The sequence below is a fragment of the Ascaphus truei genome, chromosome 10 (assembly GCF_040206685.1).
Source record: "Ascaphus truei isolate aAscTru1 chromosome 10, aAscTru1.hap1, whole genome shotgun sequence".
Classification (NCBI taxonomy): domain Eukaryota; kingdom Metazoa; phylum Chordata; class Amphibia; order Anura; family Ascaphidae; genus Ascaphus; species Ascaphus truei.
The window spans coordinates 40,156,361-40,183,793 of record NC_134492.1 but is presented as its reverse complement, the minus strand read 5'-3'; the positions used below and the strand labels follow the sequence as shown (position 1 = coordinate 40,183,793).

Here is a 27,433-nt window from a genome sequence, read left to right as displayed (position 1 = left end):
AACAGTGAATTCTGCATCGTATCAGATTCTAGAGGAGAATGTCAGGCCACCTGGCCATGAGCTGAAGTTGAAACAAAAATGGATCATGCAGCAAGACAATGATCCTAAACATACAAGCAGATCTACAAAAGAATGGCTGCAGAAGAAATTCCGCATTTTAGAATGGCCTAATCAAAGTTCGGACCTAAACCCTATAAAAATGTTGTGGCAGGACCTGAAGTGAGCTGTCCATGCAAGGAAGCCCTCAAATGTCCCTGAGTTTAAGCAATATGTAAGAAGGAATGGGCCAAAATTCCTCAAAATCGCTGTGTGAGACTGACCAGCAGTTACAGAAAACGCTTAGTTGAAGTCATTGCTGCTCAAGGAGGCACCACCAGCTACTGAATCTGAAGGTTCACATACTTTTTCACTCATGAATATTGAATGTTGCATCATTTGTGGATAAATAAATGTTCAAAAAGTATCATGTTTTTGTGTCATTTGTTTGATCAGGTTATCTGTATCTATTATTAGGACTTAGATTAAGATCTAATAACATTTTAGGTTTGAAATATGTGAAAATCCTATGCAATTTGCAAATTTTTTTCACGAGTGTACATACATTACCATTATGTACAAATGTATAAACCCAGAGGGGCTGCAGCACCCCCTGCACCCCTAGTTCTTGTCCCATGTATGCAACAGGAGAGGTGTTTCAGATTTCAGGAGAGGTGTTATCACATTTACTATGCATATTTATGGAAAATACAATGGTAAAAAAAGGGCTTTTTTTCTTTTTAGGTCAATGGTACCCATGGAAATTATAATCTTAACTTGTCTCTGAGGAACCCCGACAATGAGCTGCACTGTTACCATAGTGTTTATTCCGAGGGGCAATATGTATGCCCCTGAATATATTTTTTGGGGGGGTCACATTTATAAAGTGGTGCTATTCGATAGGACACTTTCTAGCTTCTACGAGTGAACGGACCATATGGTGTTCGCTGGCACAGGTATAGCACCGCTTAGTATCGCCCTTAGTTTTGCGTCTGCCTGTCACCTTGATAAAGAACTGATTTAAGTTTGAAACGTTGTGTGTGCCACTAAGAGAATAAATTCTTTTTTGCAAATCCAAAGTGCCCTGGATCCTCCTTACCGCACTGTGTCCACATATTTATACTATGTATATATTACATTTAAACATACAATTGGTCAGCTAAAAGCATTTGTTTTTTTTGTATCAGATGTATCACCATCATCTTGCACCAATGAGTATGAGGATGTATAGATTAATAGAAAATATTGCAGTGTTTTATCTACATCAATGTCAATCCTCATGTTGTAGCAGTCCTGGATATAAATAGGATGCATGCGCCCATGCTCGGTGTAAACAGTGTATTATAAGTACACACATTCTATTTATACATAAGGACATACTCAGTCTAGTTATACCCAGAACAAGATATAAAGTACATATGGCAGAAGTGAGTCAAACGCCCTACTCATTCATACACATGCTATCATGCCAAAGCAATTTCTTCATTCAAACAACCCACATCGATTTTCTCCCAGTAACTCCTTCAGCACTAAAGGGGTTACAATGCTGTCCTTAACTTTCACCATGGGACAGTTTTGTGCTGCAGACCCCAGCTTATAAATTAATAACCAATCACAATCCTCCTAGCAGAAATGCAAATGATATAATTAGGTGGTTAAATTATATAAATAGACAACATAATACAATATTAACATCTTAACCCATATATACAAACGGAAGGTGTTGAAAAAGCAAGCAAGAGAAAATTATGTCTAAGGGAAGATTTGAACTCCTTCATTGAGGGAAGTCTCCCTGTACATAAGGTGTTAACTAGCTAGTGTCACATTGTCAAGAGACTCTGTTTAGCTTGTCACTGCTGGAGGGCTCTGAATCACACTGTGAAGCATTATGGGTACTGTAGTCCAAGCAAGGTCAATCATTACGCAAAGCAACATCTGTCCACATGTGAAAATGTGTATACTTGTCTGCAGGTGGGTACATATGGCAAAATGACTGATATGCACAGATACAATGTGTGTATATAGAACATTTTCATTCTGAGAAGTGAATACATGTCATCATACAGTTGGCTGCATGCAGTGTACATCTGTGAATCTAAATGTGTGCATGCAGAGCAGTGTGCATCTGTAAACGTGCATGTCTGCAAGCAGAGCAGTGTGTGCAAATGTGCACTACTCTCTATGTAGAGCCGTATAGTCTTACATGTACACAGAACAATGCAGTGCAGACCCCTGCAGCAGTGACAACCAGAAGAAATCATACACAACTGGGAACAGTATTTTAGAGACCACTATGGCCTTTCTGCTATGTAACCCTTTCACAGTGAGAAAGCTGCTTGGCAGATCCTTCAACAGCAGACCAGTCTACCCCTCTGAGTATTTAGGCATCCATCATCTACAGGAGTTGACTGACCACATGGTAATATTTTCTTAATGGACCACCCAACTATTGCAGTATATTACAACCATCTTATAAATGATTCATTCTGATTCTTTACAGGTTGTTAATTATTTGTTGCCCCATAAAAAGGGGAATCTTCATGCGACTGAGAAAGATCACATGCATATACTGGTCTATTAAAGTTATTTTCCTTGCAGATCCTAAATCTTTAAGAAAGGAATAAGAAATTTGTAGTGGCCGATATTTCTTCCTTCAGTTCTTCCTATAAGTTGTAATACTTGAACTTTTGGGATCACAAGTGACTCTTTCAGATCTCAAGAAGATGCCTTTTGGATCTCCATAGGTCATGTATTTCAACATCTACGAGAAACTGTTATGTTGGTCCATTAAAGGATATCACAACCAGCAAAGATTCCAGTTCTGTCCAGGACTGATATGGTAACCAAAACAAAACTTAAAGGGCTAGATCCACAAAGCTGCTAATCAGGGCTTATAACGTGGCGTTACCTAAAACAGGAATGGACGTTATGTTCCCTGAGTTAACATGGTATCCTCAAAAAAAAATACAATGTCTGAACTACATCTTATTAGCACAGGCTTAACATCACGTTATTGTAGCATACCACTGCATGATTATCAAATAACATGATGTTAAGTACGTCTTAGCGTTACTCCGATGCAGACCCTGAAATAAAAAGAGCGAGAAATAACACCTGGGAAACAATGTTTGTTTAATCATGCCTCATTGCGGTGTTAGACCCTGCCAAAGTCCTATATCAGGGTCTGTATCGGAGTACTGTCAAGTTTAGCGATGACTTAACTACCATAATGTAATGTCCCCACGTTAACCTGAACAGACTTTAGTGGATAAGCTTAATTTGTGTGTTATTATCACAAACCTCATTTATAGTTAACGCTACACTCTTTTCGGTACAAATCATGGATAAACGTTGTGTTATTGTCCTTTGAAGATACACCTTTAGTACTAACGGGACATTAAATTAGGTTAACGTCCAGTAAGTGACTTACTGGAGCTTTGTGGATCTGGGCCAAAGTTTCTCTGATGAAAGACAAGATTAGTAATATGCCACCACAAGGTGAGAATAATGCAGGTGTGTGAGCCAGTTTTCATCTATGGTACAGCAGCTTGAGCGGTCCTGCTCTTGATCTGATACTGTGCTGTATAGCTACAAATTATGTTTGCAAATTCACCATAGCTTCAGTCTCTTCCTTCTTGATGGTGCTGGTACAGTATGCCTTTGTTTTCTTTGTCCCAGACACAAAAGCCTTGGGAGAAGGAAGGACAATCAGCACTCATCTAATCATTCAGCAAGGTTGGACTGTGGAATACCAAAGCAGTCAGAGGGAAGAATTATTCCATTGCAGAAATATGAATTCTCATGGAACAAGTCTCCTGCTGCTTCTAAAAAAACAACTAATCAAAATATCACTAAATACAATGAGCGAGGATTGTCCTATCCCAGGAATAATTCTTCTTTCTCCAGCTGTTCTTCCTCACTTACATAAACGCTTCTTTCTGTAGAATATGTCCATGAGGAATGTTGGCCTAGCCGCTTTGCTAATGGAGGGGCGGCAGTACATTGCGAAGCAGTGCATTGCTGGACCCTCGGGCATCAAAGAGGCTAAAAGAGAACAAAAAAATACACAGTTCTGTACAGAGGACTTGGCTGGAATCTGCTTCTTTGTTTCCAGCATCTCTCCGCAGGCATGGTTCATGACCTGGCAGTTAGGAGCGGTACTTCAGGATGATGGGAACTGTATGGAAAGTGGAAAAGATGGTGGAATTAAATTAGACTGGTCCATTGATGGATAGTTTCTCATATATATGGGGGGTGGATCATAAAAAAAGGAAAAATAGATAAAACGGTGCCTAAAGTTTTACAGTAATGGCTTTATTGCAATGGAGTTAGGGCCTCATCACTAAAGTCTCTATATTTCCATGTTCCACTTCCCGGAAATTGGAATAAGATGTTTTTTTTCCTGTGGATTGTTGGTTTGGGTATACTGGCAGTGCTGCATACAGAATTGATGAGGGGAATCCCAAGTTGACTTTGCCCGAGCCTCATAAAATAGGTTCTGCCTTTAAAATTAATTCTAATTGGCCCTGGTCCCTTTGGCCGGATCCACAATGTGCGAAGTTTTAGCTCGACTTTACTCTCATTCATATGAATGGGTCGGGAAATGTATGCTAAAGCTTAGCACCATTTGTGGATCTGGGACCGTGTGTTTTGGACACCTAAATAGTAAGCTGGGATTAATGCCACCTTTTATGTAATGTGAGCTAATTAATTCATGCATAGGATTCCTCTGTCATGAGATAAGTGCCACTAAACATATGAACAGACATTTAAGGCTCGGTAGTTACTTGTTAACTGTTTTTATATTAGACCATTTTATATTAAACTGAATGGCCATAAATCTTCTAGGCAGGTTTACTCGGGCATAATAATAACTGAACTATTTCAAATCAATTTAATTACTTTACTAAATTAAGTAAGGGATTTTAAATCCCCTCATTATTAAAAACACCAAGTCCCTGGTTAACTAATCCTGTTATTCATCTATTATGCAAACGCTTTTTTCTATTAAACCAAGGATACCTACAGTGAACCACCCGCTAACAACTTGCAGACAGGACTGACCACACAGCAGTTTCTAAATTGCTCCCATTGGTCTTTCCCTGGCAATACAATCCAAACTGTCCAGGTATCCAGAACCTTCTGCTGGAGCTATGTGCTCGAGAACGTGTTTCAGCTATTAACAGTGATGGATTTTGCTATCCAGATGGTAAGAGAATCAATTTGCACGCATATCTCAACAGGGACCAGATGGTTGGTTTCCACTGTGTTCTTCCAACTTCCCTGAAGCCCCAGGCAAATGCAGTTTCTGTAGCTCATCCTAACCCCTTCTTCAAGAGTTCTGTAATCAACAATGCTTCAGTCCTGTTATACCAGCATAGCCTCTGAGCTTCAACCCATCTACTGCTGGAAGGTGCTTTTTAAGATTGTGCAATATATGCCCCGCAATTACAGTATAAAGTTTGTCGTAAACCTTGTCCTGACCATATACTGCATGCTCCACTGTAAATCATATGCAATCTCAACACTATCCGTGTGCTGCTCCTATTATAAGACCGCAATATCACTTTGATGATGATAGTCTGACCTCAGTAGGATCAATTAAAGTTTGATGATGGGGCAGTATTGTGTGTGGGGGCTACATGATACTTACTGATAATCACTAGCAGGATGAGAACAAAAACCAAAGCTACGATTGCCTTCATCTGAAAGAGACAACATACAGTATTTAGGAACAGAGCCGCCATCAGGGGGGGAGGGGTTGGGGGAAGGGGGGGAGGGGTTGGGGGAAGGGGGGGAGGGGTTGGGGGAGGGGGGGGAGGGGTTGGGGGAGGGGGGGGGAGGGGTTGGGGGAGGGGGGAAAGAGTCGTCCGGCGCTTGAACTTCTTTGCCAAGCTGCTGGGCGTCTCGTTGCTGCCAGGCCCCGGCTCACCCTAGCTGCGGGCTTGCCTCACTGACACTGTTCCGCGCTGAGCCTCTGACACCGGTGCGCACCGGGTCTCTCTGACGTCGGCACACGCCCAAAGTTGGTCCCAACTTCTGGAATGCACCGGCATGAAAGAGAGGCCCTGCGCTCCGGCGCCAGAGAGAGGCTTGGAGTGGGACAGTGAGGTAGAGACAAGCCAGCAGAATGGGAGAGCCGGGGCCCGGTGGCAACAAGAGGACCAGCAGCTGGGCCCTGTCAGTGGTCGGGCCCAACTGCTTTGTCCAGCCACCGGGCCCCGGCTCTCCTCAGCTGCGGGCTTCTCTGACTGTCCTGCAAAGCGTGGAAGACCCAGAGCACGAGACCATTCCCAAGTTGTGTGTTTTGTATGTATTTGGGGGCGGGGGGAGCTTTTTTGCATTTGGGGGAAGTTTACTTTTTATTTTTTTTTTATTTTGGCGTGGTTGGCTTTTTTGTATTTGGGGTGGGGGGCTTTTATATTTGGGGTTGAGGATTTTTTGTATGTATTTGGGGGTTGGGGGCGTGGTTTGTATTGGGGGGTGGGTTGATATGCCATATAAGTAAACATGGGAAGGATGTTGATCCAGAGAGAAATCTGATTGCTCTTATTGGAGTCATGAAGGAATGTATTGTTTCCCCTTATAAGATATCATTGGATAATGTTTCACTGCAGTTTTTTGTTTGTCTTCCTCTGGATCAAAATACTGTAAATACAAATATAGGATAAGTATCTGTTGTCTAAATTGAACATTGATTGTACTCGATGGACATATGTCTTTTTCAACCATCTAATTGGTAACTATTCAGAAAATATCTTGCATCAGAAATCCCTCTACTCCCACCGGTTTGTTTTAGCTGGTGATAAGGTGATTTAACATACACAAGTACACAGTCTGGAGTGTAACAGGAGTGCACACACCTGAGAAGATAAAATACAGCATATACAGTATCTAGGCTGACTGACTTATTATCTGATGATAAATCGGTGCTGTGTGCCACGTCTCAGCCACACTCACCTTACACTCCCTCCACCACATTTGTCTCCGGAGCTGTCTTGATCTGCTGCTGAACGCTGTGGCATTGTCTGATAAACTTTCTGTGGTGCAAAGGAGACAGGGACAAAAGGCAGAGATATTAATATAACGCCATAGAAGAAGTGTGGGAAGTGTTTCTGAAAGGAAAGAAGGGAAAGAAGTTACCAAAAAAAAAACATAGATGAGACAATAACCGAGGCATCAAAAGAGGAGATAGAAAGAAGAAATTAAATGAGCCTGGAGAATGGGAAATGTTTACATGGGAGAGAAAGAATAGAGGAAGGATGGTGAAAGGGAAGGGGTGTAAAAAAGAAAGAAGTGAATACAGTACATGTTGAGTGTATAAGAAAGCAGAGGGACACAGTTGTAAAGTTATATAGGTAGAAAAAAGAAGCACTAGTGAGACAAAAGATGTGAGCGAGGAGAGGCATACACTGTCAGATTGAGAGCTCACAATTACATGTCTACCACTCCCCACGTGTGCCACCTTACCGGACTTATCTTGCAGCTCGTCCAACCTCTCCCCTCTTTCTATCACCTTGGTGATGTTTTCTTGCATGACGTCAATGACTTCATCCACCTGGTTCTGCACACTATAAACAAACACACAGAGTCACAGAGAGTCATGTAGATGTCTGTGTTCCATCCAACAGATCTTAACTGTCCCCTGAAAATCTGTCTGCGATACATACAAGGCTGTAGCTTCCCCGCCCCCCCCCCCCCCCCCGTTTTAGCTAATGTGGTCATTCTAATACTGTATTATTTCTGCCTCCACCTTATAGCTGCATGAGGCTGCAGAAGTGGTGATAAATACCATGTTTCCTTAAGCTATGCTTAGAGTGACGGCGACGGCAGGCTACGGTAGTCTGAAAAATCAAATAGAGATGACTTCCTGTGATCGCGACCAAGCCGTCGCGCCGTCCCTACTATAAGCACACGCGACGGCGGAAATGCATTTGTTTTGCGTTGCTGTCACCGGCACTATAAGCGCAGTCTTAGGGTGATATCACCTGACTATTCAAATGTTTTACTGTACTAAAAATTATTAAAGCCAACAACAATATGGCCAAATAATGACGAGCATTTCTACTGATGTTCTGTTCTAAATAGTTTGTGGGGTTTTGTGTTGGTTGCAGTTAATAAATAATAAATGCTGCATTTTGGTTTTGCCAAAACTCAATTTGTTTTCGGTTTTTATAAAGTGAGGGGACAAAAAAAATGTGAACGTTAAATTCTCGAACTGCATGACTTTCAGAAGTTTGGATTTCGAACACGTGAATGTGCCAATCCTTATGGCCGTATTAAAGGCAGAAGATAGTAAGTGTCAAGGAGCCATTATGCAAAATTAGTCAATTATAAAACTCAAGACTGTGATTTTGGGGCCGGCTGTAGTCCCTTCACCCAATCAATTTAAAATCCAGATGGTCTTTAACTTCTGCCCATCAGTAACCTCCACCCTCCCGTCCACCATATTAATTTAAAATCACCTTAAGGTAGGCCCCCTCTTAGGCTACGGCCCTGCACAGGCGCCTGCCAGCGCGTGCAGCTGTGATCCCCGGTCTGCGGTGAGCTGCAGGGGAAAAGCCGGGGGGTTGGGGGCGTGGCCACAACATCACCCGGCAGGTTTGCCCTCATTGGCTGAACCGCCGGGGGGGGGGAGGGGGGCTTGGCCACGGCGCTCGTCGCCAGTACTGAAGACAATTTGACGGTCATCAGGAAAAACTGGTCGTGCAACGCGGCGGCGGCCAAGGAAGGTAGCGGGCCCGGCCCCATTGAGGGACGCCAAAGCGCGAGCTGCAGCAGGCACCGGGAACCTAGCCTTAGGCCTAACCCATATACTACCCAGGTCAAGGCTCTCATCAACTCCATATCTGTAGGGCACACACACAATTGTACTTTATTCAAGAATACAAACAACCTTCTAATTTAGGAGAACCACAATGCAAAATAAATATATTAAGATATTTTGAACGTTTAAAAAAAAAAAAAAAAAAAAAAAGAAGAAGTAGGTCAAAGTGGAATTCTGAAAAAGTAAAAACAGCAAACAAATACTTTACGGAAACACAAGTTAGCTATTACATTTTAAAGCAACATTAAAGGGGCTGTTCTTAAAAAAAATTGCCCCATTCTCCCCTTTTTTTACATATAGGAAGAAGAGGGTTTCCAAAGCTGAAACTAACTCTGTTCAGCTCCGGAGATTCCCAGCTATAGATGAAAAGAAAGAGGGCAAAGGGAAACTGCTTCTTTAAGGTTATTAATACTGAATTATTTTCTTTAACCTAGTTAAACTGGATTTTACATCGGTGTTAAACTCAAGGAATCTTTGTAAATTAGTATTGCTGACCTGAGTAAGACATATCTCTCTCTCAAAAGCTTGTCTTATAATATCAATTGTTAGTCCAAAAAAAAAAAAAAAAGCATCACTTAATACTGAAGTACTCATTTATTCTGCACTATCGCAACTGGACTAACACAGGTATTTCTATTTAAGTCCTTTAACTTCACATTCACGCAAAAATTATTTTGTATTATCCAGTATTCCACATTGAAAATAATGCTCAACAATGAACGGTTTGGCCTGTGTTATAAATTCCACCTCTACTGTATGCAGTGACAGAGGCTGGAATGACATGTACAATAGTTAGTCTCTGTCTTTTTGTACTAAAAATCATGCAAATAAAAATATCACTTGTGAGCACATTCACATGTCTCAGGCAGGTCTGCAACGCTGTTTTTCCCCATTATCTATTGGCATACAGTGCTTCCACTATAGCCAGGGATTCTGGGAAATGACATGCAAATGAGCACAGTGTCACCTTTTGCTTCTAATCCATTTTAACATGGATCCCTATAAGCTTATGCCTGCCTTATTACACAGTTTTTCAGCACAGGCTGGGTTAAAGAATAACATAGCCAGTAAACCTACACCTAGACAGCTATTTTAACATTTTGGGTCTCATCAGTGGTTATAGTTGGTTTGAAATATGAAGCTGGGATAGGTTTCAACCACAGATTATATAAATGATGGTGTATTAAATATCATTCAACACTGACCACAACATCAAACTTTACTGCACAATTTGCAAAATCTGCTCATCCTTCAATCGAGCTTTTATATCCTCCTAGGTTTCTTAAAAATGTGCAGCTGCATGTTTATTTCGTCCCATTTACAGCAAGGGGATCATTTTCTCTGGGGTTAGTAACCATCTGCCTATGCGCATTTTGCAGATTTACGGGGTCGCCAAGCTCTGAGCTGGAAAACGCGTCTGTTTGGTGATCAAAGAGTTCATGGGTCAAATACCAGCATTAGGAGAAAGGGGAGTGAATTTGACCTGTGATTCACACACCACACTGTCCTTTGCAGAGTGAGGGAAGACCAACTGTTACACCACATGGTTACCCTTTTTTAAGAGACAACCCTATCTCCATTTCTGATAGTTGTTGGCCATATTATTACCCTTTCAGAGCTTGCACTTGGAGAGAAATGCATGACAAGATACAGCAAAACAGATTGAGTTGGTTATCCAAGACATGCAAACATACATATACACAACATTAAATCAATAATAGCAGGTCTTCATGGGAGATATTTAAGAACAGGGATTCATTCACAGCTCTGTAATTGAAAAAACACCCTGCACATACTTTTGACTGGACATCAAAGAGAGTTTATTTGCAATAACTTACACCCAAAGACACATGTGAATTATTGCAATGCAGGAACTTTGTGAAAGAAATGTTAAGAATTTGTCCTTGGGAACTATTCTATGATAACTCAACTTTAGTAGAATCCTGAATCTTTGAAAGACCGTGTAACCTACAAATATTGGTCCAAGAAAAAACATCAATAGGTTGAATGACTTGGTGCTAGTCACAGGAATACTACATTTTTATGTGATCCACAATGGAACAGAACAGTAAGAGTTAACATAAAACTGCAATACAATATGAATGTAAAAGAAAAGCTACAATACTTATTACCCCATTTAGTTTGTGCCACAGAGTATGTGTGCATGTAAGTGAACTAATTGCAGTGTAGTGTTTAGTGTAAAATAAAATATAACGAATAATGCCTTAAAAACAGCCCAATTAAAACATATTTAGAAGTTTGATATTTTCTAGCAAAGACTGTACAAGCTGCCGGTGACCATCATTGCGGTGGAGTAAATAAGGGGAACAATGTACTCGCAGTTATGCCCACTACTCCCCGTTACCGAACCAATTAAGGAGGACAGGATAATGGGAAGATAACAGCAATACATTCCATCCCGAGCTTTAGGTTAGAATATTAATATTTCCAGAGTACACGGTCAAAAAGGTGCTAAATCAATACTGTATGTGGCAAAGCTGAACTGGGTTTTTCGGCAGATAGCAGCTTCAGGGGTATATTACAATTTAGGAGAGTGGGGGGGTTTTTTTGTTGAAAGACAGCAGTTACCTAGTTTTAACACGCTACACATATTGTCATTAATTCACTGAGTCCAACTGCTACTGCACCTTTTATATAGTTCATGATCAGTGACTGCCTCATGGTAACCCAAAGATGGGCTGCAAATCCAAAAGGATTACTTAGACTGCTTTTCCAGCATCTAGAAAATACTTACAAAAGATCATTTTTCCCCTTTAATGCACACTCCAGCCGATGGAGCCTGTGGTATTGGAATTCAGTCCCAGACAAATATTTTTCAAGGCAAAAGCTGGGACTATCTGGAATTTATGTGAAACGGTTTAACCCCTTTATGGCTGTAAGAGCCTGCAAGTTCTCTGCAGAATGCTATATCTCAATAGATTTTACAAGGCGACATAATACTACTGTACTCAAAGTTAAACAATACAGCTACGCAGCACTGCTTTACAACCAGTAGTCACGAAACGCATCAGGAGAGTGCGGTCGAGAGGCCCAGCCTCTGTTTTATGTGCAAGTGTATTGTTCAGAACTGCAAATGTGACCTGGAAGTCGTCACCACAGTGAGCACACCGAGGATAGAAGGTTTGAGCCAAAGAGTATGGTCGATGATTTAATTTTGATGTACTATAAAAAATATTGGCGCTTCCTAATCACTGTATACAATAGAAGTGTGGGTGCTGTTAAAACAATGCTCTGCAGAACTCTCTTAGTGTTGATGCTACTGAATCAATGTTCTCTCCCTGTGTCTTTAACAGTGCAGGTTTCTCCGAGCCATGTTGGTGCTATGAATGGAATGTTCAACAGTTTTCTGTGAGCAATGTTGGTTCTATTGAATTATGCGCTAAAGATTTCTAAAAGTGATGGTACTACAGTAGGTGAGCGATACTATTCAGAACCATGGCAATGAGGGTGTTAATAAACTTTAACCTGTCAGTATCTCTAGTAATGTGGAGGTTTCCTGGGCGACACAGATCTGTAGCTGTTAAGGGTTAATATAGCCAGGTTATATATGTATATATGTCTTTGCAGTAATTATGCTGTTCTAGTGCAGCTTCCTACAGACTTACTGTCTGATCTTGTCATTCCTTGGTCCAAACTTAGGCGCAGAGGGTCCTCTCCTGGCAAGAAAGAAAAGTCAGTCAGTGTCTTGGCAAAGCGTGGGACTGCAGATCCCCACATCGGTATCAGACAAAATGCAATGCAGCAAGACTGGACACAACACTCCCCCCCCCCCCCCCCCAAAGTGTTTGAAAACAAGAATTACTAGATCTGTTAACTACCCATGAAAAAGCTGTAAAAAAAATCATGACTTCCCTTCTAATTTGCTTATATTTGTTTGTAAAAAAATACTACTAACAGAAAGTAATTGTGGGTAAGGATCCTGTTTAGAAGGCTGATGTAAAATTCAACAGGAGGCCCATGACAATCTGTTTTATTGGTGATTAACCTTTTAACTGCATCAACCCCCTCAATATGCAGGGTTACTGTGTACAGACTAGACAAGTCAAGGGTTACCAGCTGTAGTTCTGGTGGGTAATTATTCATAGTGGCGAATTTCTCTAAAAGTGAATGAGCGTATTTTAGATATACAGGTAATTTCTGTACACATGGCTGGAGGAAAGTGTCAAGAAACTGAGAGATTGGTTGTGATAAGGATCCCCTTGCCAAAAAATGATAGGGTGCCGTAAGGGATTTTTGTATTGATAGAGATAGAATCCAACTGTTTTGTAGGCCCAAACAGGGTCACGAGACAATGGTGCACGGGTCTGGGTATCTGACAGTACTGTACATTAAGAATTTCCGTCCTGCAGTCACAATATTTTTGTAGGACGTTGGCCCCACCCTTTTACGTCTGGTATTCAATCATTCTGGTGAATGTTTTTTTTAGAGGGCTATCTTTTACTCCATAGAAAAAGCTAGCTCATATATACACACATAGGTATACACATGTATACACACTGAATAAGTCCATTCACTCACAGAAAGAAATCTTCCTCCTCATCCGAGTCTTCCTCCAACAGGTTCCGCTGTCGAAAGAAGAAATAATGAGATAGAAAGCAGCCTTTTCTTTACACACACACACACACACACACACACACACACACACACACACACACACACACACACACACACACACACACACACACACACACACACACACACACACACACACACACACACACACACACACACACACACACACACACACACACACACACACACGTATAATTGATTATGAAATATGTCATCCTGATTTCATCTATTTTTTTTAATGGAAATAAACTTGGTTTTTTATTTTGTTTCTCTATAGTGGACAGCACCTATAAATGTTGACATCGTTGATAATGCAGTCTTAGTTAGGGCCAAAGTGAACTAATGGCAGTGATATCCAGAGGATAAATTCTCCAGCACATCTAATGAAATATAGACAAAACACTAGGGCTCAGATCCACAAAAGGGTGCAAAGCTTTAGCACGCCTTTACGCCTGTTTATAAGAATGGGCGTAAAGGCGTGATAACACTTACCACCCTTTTGTGGGTCTAGGTATAAATGCTGCACCGGAGTGTTTACTTAAATAGTCCATACAAAAATATATACAAATCACATCACAGATAAATATACCCCACAAGATAGATCGGTGCAAATGATTGGTCAAATAAGTCAAGCCTCCATTCACTTGGATGGAGGTTAATACACTGTTCACGGAGCACTATACCAGTTCTCAATGTACTGAATAGACGCGGCGTATAAATGGGATCCTCCCCTCTTTAGTCTAGTAGCTATTACAATCCCTCAAAATGGAGAAGTACAAAAATGCTTTAAGAATATACATTTTAAGAGGTATACAAACATATCATGTGACAAAGTGTGAAAATAGCTGTAATGATATGCCATTCTCGTGTGAATAACAAAATAAGATCCTGTATCTGAATCTGCTCATTTCAATTTAATAAATCTCCCATTTTCGTGAATATTTTTCTTTCTATAGCAGCAATCCCGCCTGCTCATTTGTCTTTTTTTTATGGTTACAGGATTTGAACCTGGGATCTTCCTGAACTAAACCCTCACTATTATTTCCTCGGGGTCCCCTCAGGTTCCAAGATGCTTTCTTATTTCCCCTACAGCGAATGACATTGGCTGGATTGCTGCTTTCAAATTATAATAAGACAAAATGACGACTAAAGCAGTATCGCAGTTTTGGGATGTCCCTGGAAACCAAAATATCATAGTATAAAGAAAGAGTGTACTAATAAGCTCCAATCATGTTAAGTAACTCCAGTTATGACAGTAAACCGCAAACATGAGCCACTGTCTGCTAATCATTTTAATCACCAAGTGTTTAAATAGCTGCTAGCAATTTGTAGTTTAAATAGAATCTCTGGCTGTTCTTCTGTTTGATTCTGTTATATTTGTATTGGCTTTTTAAATAATTATTAGGTACGGTTCTTAAACATTTAAAATGTTTCCTTCTGGCATTAGAATTTAAAAAACAAACAAAAAATAAAAGAAAGAAAAGATTGAAAGTGCAAACGGAAAATCATTGTAACATTGTAGGAGACAGGATGAAAGCCTCGCGGGTAACTGGTAAAATGCGCCTCTCTCATCATTTGACAAACAATGAATTATTTGGGAGCTCAGGTATGTGTCAAATTGCAACTATTGTGCTGCCTACTAACAGAATATGAATGATAAGCCTGAAGCTGATTTTTTTTTGCTTCTTACTCCGTTAGACCCGTAATCAATAGACTTGTGAAACAACTTCCCAGTGCTGGAGAACAAATCAGCTCCATTCAAGGGAATATTCTTCAACACAGGGACGTGGCTTTACAGCATATTGGATGAAAGCCTTTGAATTTTAGATTCTAAGCGGGATAGTCATTAAACTGCAATAGTGCTGATCAGGGCACGGTTGCATGGGAACTCCATGCATCTCACGACTGGAACTACCTACCAGACACGCTGAAAGCCGCCTCCAGTTTAAGTAATTTCAAGACACATTATATATATAATAATAATTAATATAATATACACATACAATATATATATATATATATATATATACAGTGTTCGACAAACCTATACATTTGCTCGCCCCGGGCGAGTGGATTTAACCCCTGGGCGAGTAAATATTGGCCAAAGCAGCACACGTTTGGTACTAGGTGGCGAGTAGATTTTTTTTTGTGTGGCGAGTAGATTTTTTGTTGATTTGTCAACCACTGTGTGTGTGTGTGTGTGTGTGTGTGTGTGTGTGTGTGTGTGTGTGTGTGTGTGTGTGTGTGTGTGTGTGTGTGTGTGTGTGTGTATATATATATATATATATATATATACATACATACATGCAAATACAACTGTATGCTCATCTGCATGTCTTAGGCAGGTCTGCAACCCCGCCTTTCCCCATTATCACCCAGCATACAGCACTTCCACTGCAGCAAGGGATTCTGGGAAATGACATGCAAATGAGCACACAGTGTCACTTTTTGCCTCAAAAACCATTTTTAACATGGTTCCCTATAGGCTTAAGCTTGCTGCATGGTCACAGCTTTGAGCACAGCCAGGGTTAAGGTGCATACCCAGAAAACCACCCACAGACAGCCGTTTCGACCTTTATGGGTCTAATCAGTGTGGGGTTGATTTTAACTGGGTATGCAAAGAGGCTATGGGATAGGCTATACCATAATACTGAGTTAAGTTATGGTGAGTAAAAAAGTGACAAAAACCCTCCACAGGAAAGCAAATATGCAAATACAACTGTATGCTCATCTGCATGTCTTAGGCAGGTCTGCAACCCCACCTTTCCCCATCATCACCCAGCATACAGCACTTCCACTGCAGCAAGGGATTCTGGGAAATGAATGCAAATACAACTGTATGCTCATCTGCATGTCTTAGGCAGGTCTGCAACCCCGCCTTTCCCCATTATCACCCAGCATACAGCACTTCCACTGCAGCAAGGGATTCTGGGAAATGACATGCAAATGAGCACACAGTGTCACTTTTTGCCTCAAAAACCATTTTTAACATGGTTCCCTATAGGCTTAAGCTTGCTGCATGGTCACAGCTTTGAGCACAGCCAGGGTTAAGGTGCATACCCAGAAAACCACCCACAGACAGCCGTTTCGACCTTTATGGGTCTAATCAGTGTGGGGTTGATTTTAACTGGGTATGCAAAGAGGCTATGGGATAGGCTATACCATAATACTGAGTTAAGTTATGGTGAGTAAAAAAAGTGACAAAAACCCTCCACAGGAAAGCAAATATGCAAATACAACTGTATGCTCATCTGCATGTCTTAGGCAGGTCTGCAACCCCACCTTTCCCCATCATCACCCAGCATACAGCACTTCCACTGCAGCAAGGGATTCTGGGAAATGAATGCAAATACAACTGTATGCTCATCTGCATGTCTTAGGCAGGTCTGCAACCCCGCCTTTCCCCATTATCACCCAGCAAAAAGTGACACTGTGTGCTCATTTGCATGTCATTAAAACCAAAAAAATACTTGATTTGGGGTAGAAACTTTTACTTAACCCCTTAAGTGCCCCATGACACCACTTCATTGGTTCCGGCACTTCAGAGACCCAAAAGCTCCATCATGGTTTTTTTGCTTGTTTTCTAAGGGAAATCGCTTGCAGAGCGCCAACACGATCTGAATGGCTGCGCACTCTTCCAATCGCATTATCTGACGCCGTGATCATGTGACCCTGCCCCTAGGAGTGGTCACATGATCACAGCACGCCAGAGGGGCTGTAGCACTCACTTAAAAACATTCTTATGGAAGTTATGTAAATATATTGAAGTAGCTAAGTATCAAGAACACTGCATTTAAAGCGAGTGAACAAAGCTCATATCCCAATGACAGCTCACCTGATCTCCCAGTGCCTTTGGCATTAAAATTAGATTGTAAGCTTTTCCGGACAGGAACTTAATGTGCCTGTTAAATTATTTGTACAATGCAGAGTACATTGTCAGTGCCAAATAAAAAGATGTTATATTAACTAGTAGTGAACCATACTCTCTCTCAATCCTGTAATCAGACAACTAAAAGTAATCTGATTTTTTATTTCATAAAATGCCAAGATATGTACAGTATATTTACATGTTTTAAATATTCTTTAGGATAAAAATATAAAAAATTCCGAAAGACTCACATTAGTAGGAGCACAAATTGAAGAATTAGAGCAATTTTAAAAGAACTGGTTCAGTCTTCTGTATTCGTCACTGCCACCTCGTGTCAGTCTTCTGAGTTATTGTTGGGGTGGAGAGGAGGCCAGCCAGCCAGCCAGCCATGAAACTCGAGGTATATAGTATTTTTAATAGTACTAAGGGAATATTCATCCATATAAAAAAAACTGCCAAATTCAACCATTGTTAGAAAAAGCTGCACTCACGTGTTCTCTCTCTCTCCATTGGTTTTCAGGATGCTGGAACAACGAAACACTCCACCTCCTCTGTCATGATTGATACCTTTATCCTGGCAGGCCCCAACATTTATAGCCAACCAAAGGCAGAAATTATTTTGTGGAGAGGAGCCCGGCTGCCAGCCGGCCGCCAGCCAGTAAACACAAGGCATTGATTGTTTTTATCAGTAATATGATGACTTCCAACTTTTTTTTTGCATTCTATTTTTTTACTTGGTTTAAGAGGTCTCTTCTTGCTATTTATATCTCCGTTCAAGACATATAAGCTTTTTAAAATCTTAAGTGCCTGAGGTTAAAATTGAGCTCTCTTCAGAGCCCAGTGCAGGCTAAAGGTTACCATGGTAACCGCAGTAGCTAGAGATGAAGAAAATCAGGATTTTTAATACTAAATTATTTCTTTAAAGAGCGGGTCATGATCAGGGGGCAAGATACTAACATTTTACGAGTTAAACTCCTATACACCTCTGCAGGGAGGAGCGGGTGATGGGGGTGCTGCTTAAACATATGACCCATCCCACACACTTACCCTTTCACTTTTCACAGAACCTGTGACCTCTTCGTCGTGGAGGTGCCGCTTAAACTTGGGAGGCATAGTGTCGTTCTGGTGGCAGACACACAAATATTCTGCTGCCTGACCGGAGTTGAAGGGAAACTCTGTCTATTGTTCCACTGCTCCGGTTCTAGAACAAGAAGAGAGAGGCTATCAGAGGTGGGGTTAAAAGGTGTACTGACGTACAGGACCGAATGAAACAAATTATAGGCATAAGTTTCATAAAGCTAAACTAGATAACTGATGTCTTAACCCTCAAACACTGTAACCTGAAATTCAGGGTGAGTCCTATTGCCCTTATAGCTGCCTAATATCTCCATTATTATTGCCCACCATAATAATTACCTCTCAGACATCGAGTGGACAACTATTTTATTGATGGGGTGAAGCAAAACCAATTGGCAATCTCCTCCAAGTGTTATCTAATTACAATGGATGGGTGAAAGGTAGGTGTGTGTGTGTGTTACTGATAACAGAGAGATGAACCGATCACAGGGTGTATTTATTAGGACTAAAGACAAAGGAACAGCAACAGGTATTTTGGATTGTGTGTAATATAACAACGGTCAGAAGGGAAAATCCAATGCGGAACAAGCCGGAGCACAGCAAAACTATTTCCCTTCTGATTTCATCCATTGCCAGGGAGCACGCCACTCAGGAATCGTTTTACAGATTGCGGACCGTGAGTTATATGAACACTGGTTTCCAACATTTTACGGCTTTGTTCTTATGCCAGTTGGACATTTACGTGTGTGATAAAACCTACAGGGTTGATGTTGTGAAGACAGCACTGATTGATCTGTGCATGTGGGTCGTCCGTGACTGCCCCCCATCCTCCCTTTATTGCTGGTTTATTCACATCACATACTTTTCCATACTCATGGACATCATTCCTTTCCTACACAGATTTCATATGGATTCCTGATAACATATTATCCACATATAGTCGCTATTTGATTAAAGCGACGATCATTGCCGTATGTTTCTCTGATGCACTAGATTTCGGGACTGGCTTCCGTTTATCAATTTGAATATAACAAAGTGATGTAAATATCACATGTACTGTACATATGTGAGTGGTCTGCTGATGTGAAGGCAGGATGTATCACTGTGCGCTGGGGTTGGGTATGTTCTGATTACAGAAGAGTGAAATGTGTCATTGTGCGAGAGGCATATACTGATGAGAGGATCAGAAAATGCCTGGGTTCATAGTTGGTGGATGTGTACATATCAGATGTTATGGATATTATCATTACGGACGGATATATAAATATCAGAAATAGAAGGGGTCATTCTGTGTTTATATTTATATGCATGTGTAGGATCCATTATTAACCCAACTGTAGCTATGTATGGACAGCTCAACCTAAATTATACACGTGTACATACATCTATTTGATAAAAGTAATAATAAAACCAATGGAAAATGTGTGTAAGCATACACACATAAATACACCCATGAGAATAAGTAAATGAGGGATTAAAAGGTGTCTTTGTATACATATTATAGGAATGGGAAGGTGTCACTGGAAATATGAAATGTGTGGGTGCTATGGAAGGTATCACTGTAAGTTGTGTGACACATATGCACACAGAGGCGGATTTCAAAATCCGCCGCCCCAAGGCACTTAGGCTGAGATTATAGTAGGCACGCGCGCGTGATGGAGAACATGGTGTCACGCGCACCTATCGCTCGTGCGTTCCCTGCACTGAGGTCTGATGCGATGGGGAGGCGTGGCGGACGCATCACAAGGCTGGTTCGCCCTCATTGGTTGAACCGCTCACGTGAAGCGGCCGTCATGCAAAAAAAATAAAATGCATTCATTTGTAGCTTGAAAATTCTGCTGCACGGTCGCTCTGCATCGTACCCACGCTCACATGCATTATGGCCACCCTCATTGAGTTCCCCAGATTTGTTCTCGTGGCGCGTGCGTCATCACGGTTACTATAAACGCAGCCTTACACGTGGCTGACTCCCCCCTTCTCCTTCCAAATCACAGCGGACGTCATCGTGACGGCGCATGGCATTGCGTTGCCATGGTAACGCAAAGTCATGACGTCACATTGCCATGGCAACGAGACACCGTGCAACATCTGCAGCCTCATTTGACGCTGCGTTTCGGAAGGAGAAGTTGGGCCGTCACAGCTAAGTGTCTTCACATTAACCAGAGAGTGTCAAATGTATATTGGGGCGGACATTTTTGCTGCCCTAGACCCGGGCCTAATGGGAAATCCACCACAGTACGTACGCACGCGCAGATAACAGGCACTCCATTAGTAAATAAAGGAATAAATGCCAGTATATGCATCATATATATTAAAACATGGTAAATACTTGGCCCAAACCAAAGTCTGATGAAAGAGGCAGCACTGCAGAATGAATGTTCAAAGGAATATATTGTAGTCCAAAGAAAAAAAAGCAAAGTTTCGCTCCACTATGGGATCTTAATCAGTGCCTTGAGGAAGATCCCATAATGGATGGAAATGTTGTTTTTCCTTTGGACTACAATATATTCCTTTGAACATCAATACTGCAGTGCTGTCTCTTTCATCAGACTCTGGTTTGGGTCAAGTATTTACCATGTTTTTACTGTATATGATACTGGCATTTATTCCTTTAGAGAGTGTGTGTGTGTGTGTGTGTGTGTGTGTGTGTGTGTGTGTGTGTGTGTGTGTGTGTGTGTGTGTGTGTCATATACAAACACAGATGGAAGGTGTATGTATGGATATACACACACATACAGTATATCTATATCCATACATACACATTCCATCTGTGTTTGTATATATGTGTACACACACACACACACACACACACACACACAAACAGAATGACAGGGAAATGGAAGGTATCGCTGTGTGTAATGATAACACTTGGATGAAGGGGCCTTTGATGATGATGCTGCTCCCTGTGAATGTGGGGTACACATAGCACTGATAAGCACATACAATAGATAGTGTGTCATTTCCCTGTGATGTGCAGTGACGGGGAGATACTCTATATATCTATATATACACCATGGCATGCTCTGACACTAAACAAGGGTCCCCCTGAAATAACCGGGTGCGCTCATATAACAGCACTTTCCCCTCCCCGGTCCAGTACCTGTGTGCCTGCGCGGCCCTGGACACACTCCTCTCGCTCTTAATGACGGTCTAACATGGCGCTCCGGCAGCCACCGACACATCCATCCCTCGGTTCTCTACTCCACTCCCTGTTCCCGTAGGGTAAATCTATCGATCGGCGGTCACATGCTGCGCAGCCGCAGTGGTAGAGTTTGAAGCAACTGACTCCCACTGACTGCTTACTTACTCCTCGCCAAGCACATTGGGTACGGTGACCAGACGTCCCGGTTTTAAATGAGGCGTCCCAACCATTGTAAAAATGCCCTGGTGATGAATGACTTGTCCCTTTTTGGGCGGGTAGGAGCGGAGGTTGCAGGAGATGAGAGGAGGATGAGCCGGGCTGTCTGGCTGTGTAACCACTGCAACTTCTGGCCAGCAGGTGGCGCTCGTGTGTGTGTGTGTGTGTGTGTGTGTGTGTGTGTGTGTGTGTGTGTGTGTGTGTGTGTGTGTGTGTGTGTGTGTGTGTGTGTGTCACGAGACGTCGTGTTTCCATGGCAATGAGTGCGCGTCACATTCGTGACGTCCACGGCGTCATTTGACGCTGGGATTCCAAAGAGGCAGCAGGCAAGCGCCTAGGGGCGGTGGATTTTTAAATCCGCCACTGGATGGGGGAGAGGGAGGAAAGCAAAAAAAAAGGGATGGGGGCGCGGTTTGTGATTTTAATTTGATTTCTAAATATTTTTTAATGTGTCCCGGTTTTTACATTTGAAAATCTGGTCACCCTATCCATACACTCTTACACCCCTCCCCCCCCCCTCCCCTATACACTTTAATGGGATTCTTTTAAATGCCACTAGTGTCACAATAGTACTTATTACATTGAGAAATAATATGTTCGTTAGAGTAGATATTTATCTTGAACAAAGATCTTTATATTGTCAAAATATTTTTTGTAATATGTATCTATATAATCATCATCGTCAATCCCCTGCTGATGAAGGCCTCCCAAATGATCTTCCCGGTACTATATATGTATATGTAGTAAAGATCATTGCAGGGCTCTCTCAACTGCAGAACGATTGAAGTATTAACAGGGCGCATGCAGTCTGAATACTTCAATACGAGTATTGCACAGAGAACAGCAGACGCAGGCAGTCCATGAAATAATTTGTGCACGTTTATTTGACGTTTCGGCTCCCAATATACACATTTGACAAAATGACTGTGCAGACGGTATTTTCTCTGCTACTTAAATGTAAACATTCTTTTTCTGCTTCCTCCCTGTTAAAAGTAGCCCCATATCTATAAAAGTCCTCATACACGCAAGATTTCACATCCTCCATCGTTTGGCACGTCAAAATCTGTGCGCTTTATTTGGTATATCAGCGTGGAATAGATATGCTTACAGACAAGCGACCCCTCCGAAGGAAGCACAATAACACATACAATTTCTTATATGCAAACATCATATCAATAAAATGTGTAATGATGGATATATATATACACACACACACACACACACACACACACACACACATCAGCCATTGGGAGGCATAGGTACAGGACATACCTATTGGAGGATATGAGATTTCTTGTAGGAGATTTCACTAAATGAAGGGATGAGTTGCACATGTTAGTGTAGTCAGCTAATTTATGTACTGGAAGCTCATAAACAGATTGTGCTGCCGTTTTCCTGAGAATATCAGATAATAACAAAATCTTGGCACCGCATGCTTTCCATTTTGTATTAAGTTTCTGCGCCTTCAACAGCAAGCACCAAAACGTTGATATCTTAATAAAAACAAATGAAAGTTCGGAGAGTTTGACATGTTGACATATATTCTGTTCCTATGCCTTGTGGTGTCTACACTCCCAGAGACGTCAGTGGCGTTTCACCTGTTGATGGCAGAATTTTTTTTTTAAATGTTAGTTTGGTACTGTACATAATTCCAAATGTATACTCATTGGAGACCTTTAACCTTGACAGCTATTAGGGGCATTGGAGACCTTTAACCTTGACAGCTATTAGGGGAATATGTTTCACAATAAATATGAGGGTTTAAAAGACTGGTATATTGCTAATTGAAATGCCTTCATCCCCTATCAAATAGACTTCAAAGCATTGCAAATGTAGAAATGTAGTTTTATATCAGTTTTCTATATTTCAAGGGTAACTTTCGGAAAAGGGTAGCTGCAACTGCCTTGGACTAAATCTAATTTGAATAAGTGAGAGAATGTAAATCTATTATGTGTGATAGTAATCTGGCTGCATTTCACTGGGGAAGATCCAGGCAGCAGAGGTTTCTAAATTAAGGCTAGTTCTATAGTAGGTGCGTGCACGTGACGCACAATTTTTGTGTGTACAGTCCGTGCTGCCGGCAGCGACAGGTTTGCAGTGTGTGTGTGTGTGTGTGTGTGTGTGTGTGTGTGTGTGTGTATATATATATGTGTATGTATGTATATATATGTATATAGATAGATATATATATAGATATATATACATACAGTGTGTGTGTATATATGTGTAGATTGTGTGTTATTAATTTATTATATATTTTTTAAATAAAAAAAGGCACGTTGAGAATAAATTATTTATTAACATTGCGCACACATACACATACATTACAGCGACTGTAGTGGCGCGAATACTTAGTTTTCTGAGTATTCCCCGACAGCGCCCGGCTCCACGCTCACTGCCGTGCGCGGCCCTAACATACAATGGCTGGCTAACCACAGCCAACTATAACTGCCGCGCACGCCCCCACCATATTACAGGCCTAAGATGGAAGGTTAAACCTCTTGAGAGCCCTCGTGATCAGGGAATATGCACTAGAGTATAGATACATGTCAATCTCCATCATACCCCCATCTCCCCTCTTACGGCCTTATTTACTAGTAGAAACGTACAAACACACACAACCCCTGCAAGCTCAGAACCCAACCCCATCACACATATTTGTGTCAAAAGGAGTGTTACAGGGATTGTGATCTCGTGTATAAGACAAAAAGCCTCAGTGCTACATCCATCCAATGTGACAAATTATATAGTTAAATACTTATCTGTTTTTGTTTTCATGTGAGGGTCATTTAGTTCAATTCTTTGTTTTATTTGCTAGTTCAAGCCTAGGTGTATAATATAGGAATATTTAGACTACCTTTTACCATGAAGTTCCGTGCAGCTGAACTGTAGTCATTCTCTTGTATAATTGGAGCACGGTGGTCTGGCTCCATTAACCTTTAATATGTCATGGAACAAGACAAAAATAAATAAAGGCAAACCGTTTGCTAGGATTATATGTGGAGGAGGTGAGATGAGTTTCAGATCAAATCTATTGTAGGCAGCTTTCTACCATGACATTCTATACAGCTGTAATCTCAATAAAATCAGTATTTTACAGACTGCAGATTTTTGAAATAGTTAAGGGATGAAATAGAGGTTTCTGATAATTGTAAAACTGCAATTCTTCAACGGGAATGAATTCCAAAATATATTTGTACCATGACCATTATCACATTGCTTCTTTGATCACCTATTGACCATACATTGGATTATGGTTGTAGGCACTGATGAAGGTGGGGAACAGATCCCGATGGCGTAAGCAGATCCCTGAGCGTGCCCATTGAGACTGGCTGAGAATCACAGAGTAATTGCAGGGCAAGGTCGACAGACAAACGCAGTATACTAGACGTGGCAGAAGCAAAGGTCAGATAGACTGAGGTCAGGGCAAGCGGCAGCCAGGATAATGGTTAAACAGGCGGCGAAAGGCCAGGCAGTATAAAGTTTAGGGGAGTAAACCACGGGAAGAGTGTAGTGCAGATTCACCTGGGGTAGTCACGGATAGCTAGCTACTGGGATCCAGATCTGCGGTGCAACTGGCAGTTTCAGCTAGAGTTTCCCAAGAAAAAGGAACATGTTTCCTAAGGAGGGTGGTGAGTGGAAGCACCATATGCGAAAAGTCCTGAATAAAGCTGCGATAAAAGTTGCCCATCTTTAAAATCAGAGATTTCACATCTGTGGGGGAAGGCCACTCCTGTACGGTCTTGATTTTTCATTCATCCATAGATAATCTGGAGGCCGAGATCATATACCCCAGAAATTTGATTTGTGGCTGATCAAACACACATTTTTCAAGTTAGGCCTACAATTGGAAATATACAGAGAGGGGGGGGGGGGGATCCCCAAAGCATGGGGTGATCCCGGAAACTCCAAAAATGGTGACGTTCACAGAAATGTGGGAAAATATAAAAAACTATTGAATGAAAAGTGGACAGGGTTTACATGTTAAAATTCTAAACAAAACACAAAACATACACAGCGAGTAATTGCCCCTTACTGTTTATAATAAAGTGTCTGTGTACATGAACAAAGTCACCAACAGAGAACCACACGTCAAGAGAATAATTAAAAAGTCCCCTCCCGAGGTGTAGATAGCTGTATCTGGGTAATGTGGCTCAGAATATGGTGCATTAAGCAAATAGCAGCTAACGCAGCAGTGGAAATATATCAAAATAGACATTCCAGAATCAAACAGCAAAACATGATCTTCCCCCCATGACTATATCAATAAATGTAACTCTTTCAAATCTATGCATGTGCATAGATATAGTATCTAGTGACTAAAGGTTTGCCAAGGCTACATATACAGCAGGTGTTGTGAATCAGTATAAATAGCTAACCACTGCTACATTGTATTATAGTTGTCCTTTCTAGTGTATATATGCGCACTGAAATAGTATCTGATCACTAGAAAGGCATAAACAAATATCCCAAAATGTTGCAAGGTATAAATATCCAGACACAATCAAAAGAAATTCAAGTAATAGCCACGTAGCTAGAGTCCAGAAAAATAGCATCCCCTCTATATAGTGGTCACATAGAGAAAGGCAAGAAACAATTCACCAGCAACCAGTCATTGTTGTCAAATACATTGATTGCCAAGTAGTCCGTATCAGTGGCAAGATATGAACTATATCCCAGGTATTTTATCCATTGATGGGGTTAAAATGATACTGATCCGATGCAACTCTCGGTGGGGGAGAAGAAAAACCCCGCCAAAGGCTGAGAGGCGGGTTGTGCGGTCGGCTTGCTAAGGCCTCGGCCAAGCTCCCCGCTGGCGTGCTGAGGCGTGCTGAGGCTCAGGGAAAGCGGGTGCTTTCCCTGCGCGCCGTCAGGGGACGGGCCGGGGGCGGGCCAGTGATGTCACAGAGCTGGTTCGCCCTCATTGGGCGAACCGCTCACGTGACCGGCCCAGCGCTCCGGCAAGCGGGGAAATGTTAAATTTTAAATTTCCCTAAGACCGCGCTTATAGTGGCGGGGACAGCAAACCCGCATCAAAACAAATTAATTGCCACCATTGCGTGCGCTTATAGTAAGCGCGACGGCTTGGTCGCGATCGCAGGAAGTCATCTCAATTTGATTTTTCCAGCGACCGTAGGCTGACGTCGCCGGCACTGTAAGCGTAGCCTCAGGATTCTCTGTAACAGCAGGGGCAAACAGGCTGTGACGTCTCTGATACTGAGTGGCCATTTGGAGCTAAATGTTTACTAACAGGTGTTACATTTTTTAACTTTCCAGGTTACAGTTTATTCTGTTGCTTTTGTGTTCATGACTTATTTTATTTACACTACTCTTTGTGTGACCCACTTACGTTAGTGTATATATAGCATATACAAAATAAGTAGGCCATAAATTAAGAATCACATGTAGCAAACGCATGTGAACAGGGTTGCAACACTCCAGGTTTGACCCAGAAACTATGGGTTTCGGTTAGGTATCTCCGGGCAACGGGTTTAGATTGGAAATCTCCGGGCGAAACAGGGCCCGCTGGGAAATTTTCAAGGTTCAGTGCAGGGACATGTGCGGGGCCTCAGTTCTTACCCTCATGGAATCATTCGGCGGCATTTCCCCCTGCATGGTCCCGTCACCATGGCTCCGCGTCGTCAAATAGCATCACCATGACAACGGGACATCA

At 41.7% G+C, this 27,433-nt stretch overlaps 1 protein-coding gene across 2 annotated transcripts; it reads right to left on the bottom strand.

Annotated features, from left to right (window-relative positions):
* Nucleotides 1-1,659: 1,659 nt before the first annotated feature.
* On the bottom strand, nucleotides 1,660-21,903 carry VAMP4 (vesicle associated membrane protein 4). 2 transcript variants are annotated; one of them, XM_075616746.1, is made up of 8 exons: nucleotides 21,709-21,903; nucleotides 18,372-18,525; nucleotides 13,403-13,449; nucleotides 12,490-12,540; nucleotides 7,507-7,607; nucleotides 6,997-7,076; nucleotides 5,690-5,741; nucleotides 1,660-4,213 (listed from the first exon to the last, which is right to left on the bottom strand). In XM_075616746.1, the coding sequence occupies exons 2-8, from the start codon at nucleotides 18,435-18,437 to the stop codon at nucleotides 4,185-4,187; spliced, it is 426 nt and encodes a 141-aa protein (XP_075472861.1). In that variant the 5' UTR covers nucleotides 18,438-18,525; nucleotides 21,709-21,903; the 3' UTR covers nucleotides 1,660-4,184. The 2 variants fall into 2 exon arrangements, with proteins under 2 accessions (XP_075472861.1, XP_075472860.1); XM_075616745.1 differs by lacking the exon at nucleotides 21,709-21,903 and adding an exon at nucleotides 21,502-21,699.
* Nucleotides 21,904-27,433: the final 5,530 nt, after the last annotated feature.

Bases quoted from the DNA above. Each gene is read 5' to 3' on its own strand.
- VAMP4 (XM_075616746.1), bottom strand. From the start codon at position 18,437: ATGCCTCCCAAGTTTAAGCGGCACCTCCACGACGAAGAGGTCACAGGT. The intron at 7,077-7,506 runs GTAAGGTGGCAC...TTTGCACCACAG, and splicing joins CGAGCTGCAAGATAAGTCCG to AAAGTTTATCAGACAATGCC. The intron at 4,214-5,689 runs GTAAGTATCATG...CTTTCCATACAG, and splicing joins CATCCTGCTAGTGATTATCA to TTCCCATCATCCTGAAGTAC.